Raw genomic sequence first — 10,195 nt, forward strand, 5'->3', positions numbered from 1 at the left:
CCTTCTGCAAGTAGCTGTGGCATTGGAAGGCTTTATGTCATTATTGACATCTGATAGATGCCAATGAAGGCATTGGCCACTGTGGGCAGCATTCTTTATTGTCAGTCAATATATAAATGCTACCCACTGCCATGGCTGCAGACAGGAAGGGCACCGTCTAGAGGCAGAAATGTTATGCCACCCTGTTAAAACAGATTATTATTCATGAACAAAATAAATGTCTCTTTACTATTACAATGAAGTAGGGCTTGATTCTCTGAAAAAATGTAAGAATTATTTGTAATTATTATGTCTCTAACAGACTAACTGTAGTGTAACATCCTGTCTAGCAAACATTGTAAAGCAACCGGAGAGTTATTCTGAAGTTGAAGTTTAATTTGTATCATGATTTGTGCTCATTTTTTGTTTTCAGGCCCTCTCCTAATCTTCTTTCAGCCAGTACCTGATGGCTAAGGTAAGTGGGCCCCAAGACCCACCAGAGCACATGTTTTTGTCCAAAATGGAAACCGGTAGAAGAAAAGAATAAATTAAAAACCCACCAAGGATAAACATTAAACAACAACTTCAATTGTCATAAAATACCAATGAGTTTGTACATGTCTTTTAGCAAATGATCCATAAACTGAAATAGTCACCTTCAATAAATGATAATCTATATGAATTCTGCACAGACAGCAAGCTCTGGGACTAATTACCCTAAGATATTATTAGGTGTGGCCCTCTGATCCTAATAAGTAGAATTTCTCACTTGGGCAGAATCCAAAGGCAATGATCTTTGTTCATGATGCTGACAGCTTGTGCAAACCCAGAGATTATGTTGCAATGCCCGAATTACATTGAATAACATTGCTTGTTAGGTTACATTTTGTAGGTCCTGCGTTTCTGGTCACCCAGGTTGACATTATTTTTATATAAACTTTTCAATAAATTAGAATTAGATCCAACTTCAAGGGGGACTATCTATTTATGATGAACTATATAGAGCAATAAGAGACACAGAGAATGATATCCTGAGACAATTTGCAATTAGTCTTCCTTTCTGTTTATGTGTGGTTTTTAGTGATTTCCTTTTAATTCTGCCTCTCTCTGGACTAAAATGATATTTTGGATATGGAGACTCTCAGCAAGTAATTCTGAGGCTAAATTCTTTCTTATAATTAGTTTCACTTATCTCAGTTTGTCATTCTAACTACTTCCAGGGTTTGAAGAAAAACTGGGCAAGACTGGCTGCAGAGTGTCTCAGGATATCATTGTCTGTACTGTACTAAAAGGTAATATAAAAGGAATTTGTAGTGAAAATCCAACCTGCTGTTGGAACTTGAAGTCCAAAACTTTTCTACAATGGATCCTCAAATAAATAAAACAAAATCTCAAAAAAAACCTAGGAACATCATTCTTTTAGGAGTCATTATAAATAATCCCCAAATCAACCTCTGCTTATGTAAAAATAGATTTGCATAAAAGCTGAAGCAAGTGATTTCAAATTGCAATAAATTGATAATTTCTGGCGATCCGTTCAACTGAGTTATTTCATCATATCCCTAGCATGTCTATTCACTTGTTATTTTAGTCATTACCTGCACCTGTAAAACAAACCCTGAATAAAATATTAGTGTCTCCTAATAATTGTGAGAAAGTTGCGTTAAAACCCCTGAAGGCTTTTTTTCAGTAACACTGGTAGCAGGTAGAAAGAGATTACTTTTCTATAAGATTGTCTATTAATTTCATCACAAGCAGGTACATTTAAATATATGCAAGGGATCAAGGGCTGCAAGCAAAGCAATATTTTCCCATAGGTGTGATCAATGTAGTAGACTGAGTAGATGGGTGTCTGCCAACTATGCCAAACCCACTATTGCTCTAAACTGGTCCTTTGACACCCATGCAACCAAGCCCTTTACTTCAAGCAGATAAAAGGGAGACACTTCTCTCTCTCAGTGCAAAGGGGCCACATCTCCTTCGTCTTATCTGTCCCTTCAAGTTTCTGATTTTCCCTTTTAACTGCTTTAATCCAAAGCCATCATGTCTTTCTCACAAGTCTCCATCAAGAAGCGACAAACTGTTAGCAGTGGTGGTGGTGGTGGTGGAAGAGGGGGTTTTAGCGCGTGCTCACTTGGAGCAATTGGAGGAGGATCTCGGGCTGGAGGTAGCTATGGGTCACGCAGTGTCTATAACCTTGGTGGAAAATCTAGAACTTCCATAAGTGCAGCCAGTGCTCGAAGTATGGTAGGAGGACTTGGTAGTGCTGCTGGAGGAGGATTTGGTGGTGGTGCTGGTGGAGGATTTGGTGGTGGTGCTGGTGGAGGATTTGGTGGTGGTGCTGGTGGAGGATTTGGTGGTGGCTTTGGAGGAGGACATGGTGGTGGAATGTTTGGTGGTGCAGGGGGCATGGGTGGCATGGGAGGCATGGGTGGCATGGGAGGTATGGGAGGCATGGGTGGAATGGGTGGCATGGGAGGCCCAGGATTTGATGGAGGGGATATGGGATTCCCTGTTTGCCCACCTGGTGGAATTCAGCAGGTTACTATCAATACACAACTTCTGCAGCCACTTAATCTGACTATAGATCCAAACGTCCAGAAAGTAAAAACAGAGGAAAGAGAACAAATTAAAACTCTCAACAACAAGTTTGCAGCTTACATTGACAAGGTAAGGCTGTTATTAATGTAAATGTATAAATGACAGATCTCTAAGTTAAGTGGTACTGAACTGAACCAAGTCATGTCTCTGTGAGTCTCTTTACCTCTAGCAGGTGTTGGACAGTTAATTTGCCGATACTAATTGATTTGATTTACCGTCTTCACAGATTTTGTGTTACTAAACTCTTTCCTTTTGGTCACAGGTCAGATTTCTGGAACAGCAAAACAAAGTCCTAGAAACAAAATGGAAACTGCTGCAGGAACAGGGAACTAAGGGCAGCACCAAAAGGGCCAGCCTAGAGCCCCTGTTTGAGAAGTACATTGGCGACCTGAGGAGATATTTAGATACTTTAACAAATGAAAAGGCCCGTTTGCTGCAAGAACTGAAGAATCTGCAAGATCTTGTGGAGGAATATAAGAAAAAGTATGTCTGCACAAGTTTTACTTTCCCAACTGTACATTTAGAATAAGTTTTAAGCTGCTCACTGTATGATAAGGTAGAGCTCTGTTGGTACATGTAACCTGCATGTTTGTGTTGCTGTGACAATAAGCTGGAAAAGAAAGACTGCTTATTAACCACTGTTCTCTTAAAACAGATACGAGGATGAAATTAACAAGCGTACAAAAGCAGAAAACGATTTTGTGGTACTTAAGAAGGTGAGTCTCATTGTCGTATTAATAAAGTTATTATTGAATAGAAACTATGAAGCGCTCAGCTTTTATAATATGCTGTTATAGAGCATTTATGAAGCACTTACAGGTATGGGATCTATTAGATGCAAAACTATTATCTAGCAAGCTCCAAAATATGAAAATTCCTTTTTCCACAGAGTGCCATTTAAAAAAAAATAAAAAAATCTTACTGTTTGAAATGATTTATTTTTTTCTGTAATATTAATGTGGGTAACTACGCGGCATATATCCATGCTGGAGGCAAAATAATACTTTACATTTTTTAGAAGCCTCAAGTTATGGTGATGCAAATTATGGAAAGATTTCTTTATCCTGAAAACCCGAGGTCCCGAGCATTCTGGGCAATAGATCCCCTACCTGTGCTAGAAGAAAACTTCCCAACTTATGATTAATAGAGATGGAAAGCAATACGAACAATAAATGTTAGCGTCCTGTGATCAGCTCCTGTTGAATGTTGGCTCTCCCTCTTTCTCCCTCCTACTTTAAGCCAGTGTAACAAGATGAATGAAAGAACTATTGTTCCTTTTCCAGGATGTTGATGCTGCCTACATGATTAAAACAGAACTTGAGGCCAAGGTGGATGCAGTGACAAGTGAAATCAACTTCTTAAGAACTCTTTTTGCTGCGGTAAGAACCCCAACAGCTTGTTTATATTCATAAAACAGGAATAATATTGCCTTATTCTTATATACAGACAAGATGAAATATCACAGGATGTTCCTTGTAATTATTCGGTATTACTCCATGCTTAGGATCATAAAGTTAAAGCAATAGTAATGTTGCCCTGAAGTCAACTATATCATAACATACTGTCATCGGTATGAGACACTGCAGGTTCTCTCATAGTCGAACAGAGTACAGAAGATGACAATGTAACTCATGGGTGTCTGTGCGGATTCATGCACATTCTGCTCCATGTTGTTGCTACCCTCAAGTCAGGGGTCTTTATTAAGAACAAATTATGTTGTGGAACATAATTTAGCAATTCATGGGAGAAAGTATTAGGCTGAACAGTTATCACTTGCTTTGTTGAAACTCATTTAGAAAGAACAAAACAGTGTCAGTCTAGAAAATATATTTGGGTAGGCCTGCCTCAGAAAGTTGTTGAAACAAACACGATTGATTGAACTTTATTGCTACGCCGATGCAAAGCTATGTTTAGGAGGCACAAAAAGAATTGACTGTTGTTGGCCACACACATAATGGGGCCTCACAGCAGTGGCTGCCAGACACTTTCAGTTTAAGCCCCACTATAAATGTCTATGGAAAAGCCTTTTTTCCCAGAGTCCCCTTAGCTCATTTCAGTACATTCAAGAGTACAGATTTAGGAAAATATTATTGTGTAAGCCATAGTTTCAAGAAAATCTAGAACAACATTCACATATCAACCCCAGTCATATCCAAACTAACCTTTAAAGGACAATGAAAGGTTAATAGTAATTAAAAGTAAGTCTAAAGGCATTCTTTTTAAGTACTTACTGCATATCTAAATTCCCAGATCCCTGCTTGCTTCTCTGAGATATGGTGCTGGCAGCCTACAGCAGTGTGAAGCCTACAGTGACATCACTGAAATCTCTCTGTCCTTCCTGTAGGCTGCCAGTGGCAGCCTTCCTATTCTCTGAGCATGTGTGTAACTTGATCCTGTCTGCTGTTCTGAGCTACACATGCCCACCAGCCAATCAGAAGCTGATCTGGCAGAGGGGAGGGGGGGAGGGAAGGAATCAGAAGCTGTTCTGGCAGAGGGGAGGGGGGGGAGGGAACATGTGCAGTATGAAGCAAGGAGGGAAAGGAAGGGAGAATACCTTTTTAGAGATGGCTGCCTGTTCTAGAAAATGTGAAGTAATTGTGACTGAGTAAATATTTGATTAGGTGAGCCAAAAGTGTGGCGTTTTTACTAAACAATAGGAGGACTATTGGACAGTATGCTTTTTAAATTTTGACTTGCATTCTCCTTTAAAGTTAGGCATTCTCCTCAGTTCTCATCTTAACTGACATTCAGTCTGAGCCCACTCCACTGCTATGTATGGCAGGGCAATTAGTATGGCAACAGGGCAATTAATTGCTCAAGAAGGGAACTCACAGATGTTCTTGAAGCACAACTCCCAGAACCACTGAATTTTGTGGGAAAATTGTATGCTTAGAGTTGAATGCCAGTAGCAACACAGGCTGGCTAATCCAACTTTATATAAGTTATAGTCTTTTCTTGATTTCTGCCCAACCACTAGAAGCCCTGCCAGGCCTTATGGAATGGAGGGATCTCAAGTGAATTAAGTGAATACTGTATACACATCCCAATTACATTGAGTCAGGAGGTTACACATAAGTTATACTATATTCTGATATATAAGAGAATTTCTGTTTGATGTTTTTGATCTTGAATTTGAGATAGACTCTGCTTTCAGACAAAAACACTAATGATGTGTGATTTTGTCTTTATCAGGAATTGTCACAGGTACATGATAGCGTCACCGACACCTCTGTTGTTCTGACTATGGATAACAACCGTGACTTTAACCTGGAAGGTATCATTCAGGATGTTAAAGCACAATTAGAACTAGCTGCACAAAGAAGCAAAATGGAAGCTGAAGCATTGTACGATAATAAGGTGAGTATATCTACACTGTTACTTCATGTTGCAGCTTATTACAGTAACACAGCCCCCTTTAGCCAATGTATATGTAAAGGACAAGTTATCCCTTTACAAAGCATACAGTTGTAAGAGTTTAGAGAGGCAGCTGTCAGGCTTCCTAAGCTACTTCTGGATAATGTGGCAGGGGAGAAAATCCTTTGGCTGAAATGTACTGAAATGGATGCGAAAACAGGCAACTTTTTGGCCCTTCCCCACCAGATGCAAAAACTTTGGCTGAAAATACACCACATGTGTAATAGGCCTAAAATAATCTGTCCGACCCTGGTGCCATATTGCAGATCTGAGGGAAGGCAAGATTAGATTATTAAACAAAAGTAAGCCTGCGCTAAGGTATATAAAAAAACAAACAGCAATTTTCTGAAAATGATATGATTATCTATGAAAATTATTTTTTTATTTTTCTTGAGACCAATAATAAATACAACAAAAGTTTAAAACTTCTAGCCTGTGAAATCAAGCATGCTAATTTCTCTTTTGCTGTGATATCGAAATGTCGAAAAAACATGTCTGTTTGAGGTACATGTGTTAGTGAGGTTTTTCATGTTCACTTTAGTACAAGGAGCTGCAGAGAACAGCTGAAGGACATGGGGACAGCATAAAGAATTCCAAGACTGAAATAGCAGAACTGAACCGTAGGATTCAGAGGCTGAGGGCTGAAATTGAAAATATCAAGAAGCAGGTAGGTCGGAGCTGTGCCAGTAGTGACTTAGGTTTGTAACCAATAGCCAATCCATACTCAGAACCCATGCCTTTCCTTAAATGATAGATTGCAGGTCTGAATCAATCCATTGCTGGAGCTGAAGAAAAGGGCAACCTTGCTCTCAAGGATGCAGAAAAGAAACTTCAGGATCTTGAAGCTGCTGAAAAGAAACTTAAGGAGGACATGGCTCGTCAGCTTAAAGAGTACCAAGAACTTCTGGCTGCTAAGATTTCACTGGATGTTGAAATTAGCACTTACGGACTCATGCTGGGAGGAGAAGAGGGCAGGTCAGTTACATGGGGTCCAAGAGACAAATTTAATTTAGTGCCACGCTAAGGGGCAGATTTATCAAAATGTGAGTTTAGAGCTTAATACATAGAAACTCACCCACGTTCTGTTCATTCCTATAGGATTTTTAGAAGTGAATTTATCAATGCGTGAAAGTTAGAGTTCACCATTTGATAAATACGCTTCTAAAAATTCCATAGGAATGAACAGAACGTGGGTGAGTTTCTATGTATTAAGCTCTAAACTCACATTTTGATAAATCTGCCCCTATAAGAAGGAGACAGATTGAAAGTTACCCATGGGCTATACTAACTATAACATTCTAATAGGAATGCTATCATAAAAATTTGAAATAAACTGTACTATTATTATCATATTATCTTATTACATGGGGAAGCTGACTTGATTCACTCCAACTGTTTTGCTGTTATGGAGTAGAAACTGAGCCAGTCCTCAATTTTGTTTTATATTCCTCTTTGTATTTGTCTATTGGAAATATTAAGAACACATTGTATAGTTTACCTTCTTCTTCTGACTTTCTTCTTCTAACTTCTTATCTTGGGGAATAATGAAATGAAAGTCTTAAGGGGTTACGTAATAAAAGGCACTAAGATTGCTGAGGAGCAGTAAACCATAGTAACCAATCAGAAGGTAGAATTTAGTGGTCACCTGTTTATAAGCAAACATTTTATTGGTGGCTATGGGTTACTACTCCTGGGCAAACTTAGTGCTTTATTACATATGAGGATAAAATTCTGCACCAGGTTCTAGAAAAACTAGCTTCACCACAGCACTTTGTATCAGCTTTATTGCTGGCAAAAAAAAGTTTTTCTAGCAAAGCAAATTTTATATTTCAAGGTTCATTGTGTAATTAATTGGAAAATGTCATTGCTAGGCAATGTGGGGCACTGGAAAGGCTGTCCCCATTCAATTGGTTAATGCCAGTTCCTATTTTAGTTTATCAAACCTGTTATTGGTCTGTCATGCAACCAGTATACAGTATTTCAATGGCACATAGTATAACCAGGTCTAGGAACCCAATCAGATGTTTGCTTTCAAACAGCTGACAAGAAGGAAATACTACATGACTGGAACGTTACCTCGATAAGGACAACTAAAGCTAAACAAAAGTGTTGCTCATTTTGTACCAACACAGTAAACAGAGAGAGACAGTAACTTGTGCAACAATATTTTTTATAATAATATATATAATATATAATTATTATATATATAATTATATATATATTATATAATAATACTTCTTTTCTCGTTTTTGCAGAATGTCTGGAGAGATTGCCAACAATGTCAGCATATGTAAGTGCAGTTGATTTATGCTATAATTATTAACTGATTGGATTTCAAAATAGTAACTAATTAATTTTTTCCTTACTTTTTAGCTGTAATCAGCGGAGGTTCCAGTGTATACAGTGCTCTTGGCGGTGCAGCTGGTGGAATGGGAGGCGGCATGGGAGGCGGCATGGGCGGCGGAATGGGCATGGGCGGCGGAATGGGCATGGGTGTCGGAATGGGAGGCGGCATGGGTGGCGGAATGGGAGGCGGCATGGGTGGCGGAATGGGAATGGGAGGCGGCATGGGATCTGCATGTGGATATGGCCAAGGCATGGGAGGAATGGGATTTGAAGGTGGCTCCATGCATGGAGGAAGCTCTTATGGCCATTCTGGAGGCAAAACCTCAGTGGCAATTGCATCAACAACATCCACAACCAAGAAAACCTATTAATTTACAGCAGTTGTAGCCAAACATTAAAGCCACATATCACTACACCTTTGCCTAACTACCAGAAGCTTGAATAGTATATAATGATGAGTGTGTCAACCTAAACCTATCCCTATTTTAGTACCCATCGTAAATATCCAAGGAAATTGGTCTTCACCACAAAGTACTTTGTTATAACACAGTCCTATTATGTCTCTGTATTTTCTGTCATTATTTAACACTCCCGAAAGGAAGATAGTGTTTGTTAAGTTTAGATGAAAAGAACTGAATTTATGTTAAATATATAAAGAAGTATCTTCTTAGCTATCTGAATCTCAGGCATTGGTATGGAGGTAACTGTGTTCTGATGTCTCCTAGTAACAAGTTAAGAAGATTTTTACTAATGAGATGGGTCATGATTGCATCTAATTCTGTAAATTCCTGCTTAACTTTTATCTTTTAGGAGAGGGGATCTTGGGTGTTTGTATATAGTATCTTTTAAATGCATTGCTGCATTTTCCTAAACATTCAAAAACGTCTTTTCTTTTCTTTGTGTCTTCAATAAACTGCATTTGGATATCAAACTCTGTAGCACAATGTATTTTATGGTGATAGTATGACTGAAAAACACACATACAAATGGTTGGATGTCTCTTTAGCATTTTATATGGAGTTGATTTTTATACCTTTAGGTGGGGCCTTAAAGGAACAGTAACACAAAAATATTTTAGTACCTTATTCGCCACAAAACATCTCTGATATTAGGCCTAGCCCCCTTGTCTTTTTTACTTACAATTTTAGTTACAAACTGCTCCATAGCAGCAGGGCAAAAAGGTGACGGGTGCTTGAATTCCTGTGTGCACTTAACCGGAAGTTGTCTTCGCATGGGAGGGCCTTTTGCACTTAAGCTTTTTATCATGCCTGTAGTCAGGGTCGGACTGGGCCGCTGGGACACCGGGAAAAATCCCGGTGGGCTCTGGCTCTAGTGGGCCCCGGCGGCCCAGACCCGTCCCTTACCTGTGCTCCCCCTGCCCGACCGCTCCTCCCCTGACGCGTTAAATGTACGCGCTCGGGGGAGGACGTCGGGTGGGGGGCCCTGCGGGGGGGGTTAGGGGGGCCGCGGGCGGTGCAGGGCCTTGGGGCGGGAGCCCCGGTGGGCCCTTCATCCCCCAGTCCGACCCTGCCTGTAGTTTAAATTTGTGTTTCTGTTTCTTCAGACAGTTAAGGGGGTAATGTTGTGATCAATAATTTAAACTGCAGGCACTGATAATAAGTCAAAATTGTCAAAAAGTGCAGAATGTCCTCCTATGTGAAGCCAACTTACAGGTTAGCACACACAGGGATTCAAGCACCTGTCCCCCTTTTGCCTTTTCGTTGTGCTGCTATAAAGCAAGTTTGTAACTAAAATTCTGCATGAAGCATTTAAAAAAGACAAGGGGGGAAATGCTAGGCCTATTACTAGAGATGTTTTTGTGTTACTGTTTCTTAAAGTTCAGAGACATAAGTGT

General features: G+C 39.6%; 1 protein-coding gene across 2 annotated transcripts; it reads left to right on the forward strand.

The window, feature by feature from the left end:
• Nucleotides 1–1,952: 1,952 nt before the first annotated feature.
• Nucleotides 1,953–9,271, forward strand: krt78.7 (keratin 78, gene 7). 2 transcript variants are annotated; one of them, XM_031895854.1, is made up of 10 exons: nt 1,964–2,404; nt 2,459–2,649; nt 2,843–3,063; nt 3,236–3,296; nt 3,864–3,959; nt 5,773–5,937; nt 6,536–6,661; nt 6,749–6,969; nt 8,250–8,284; nt 8,368–9,271. In XM_031895854.1, exons 1-10 carry the CDS (start codon nt 2,023–2,025, stop codon nt 8,709–8,711), a joined length of 1,842 nt encoding a protein of 613 aa, XP_031751714.1. In that variant the 5' UTR covers nt 1,964–2,022; the 3' UTR covers nt 8,712–9,271.
• The last annotated feature ends 924 nt before the right edge of the window (nt 9,272–10,195 follow it).

The sequence above is a fragment of the Xenopus tropicalis genome, chromosome 2 (assembly GCF_000004195.4).
Source record: "Xenopus tropicalis strain Nigerian chromosome 2, UCB_Xtro_10.0, whole genome shotgun sequence".
Lineage (NCBI taxonomy): Eukaryota > Metazoa > Chordata > Amphibia > Anura > Pipidae > Xenopus > Xenopus tropicalis.

Excerpts from the sequence above, each read along its gene's own strand:
- krt78.7 (XM_031895854.1), top strand. The coding sequence starts at position 2,023 with ATGTCTTTCTCACAAGTCTCCATCAAGAAGCGACAAACTGTTAGCAGT. Across the intron at positions 3,064-3,235 it reads GTGGAGGAATATAAGAAAAA|ATACGAGGATGAAATTAACA; the intron begins GTATGTCTGCAC and ends CTCTTAAAACAG. Across the intron at positions 3,297-3,863 it reads ATTTTGTGGTACTTAAGAAG|GATGTTGATGCTGCCTACAT; the intron begins GTGAGTCTCATT and ends TTCCTTTTCCAG.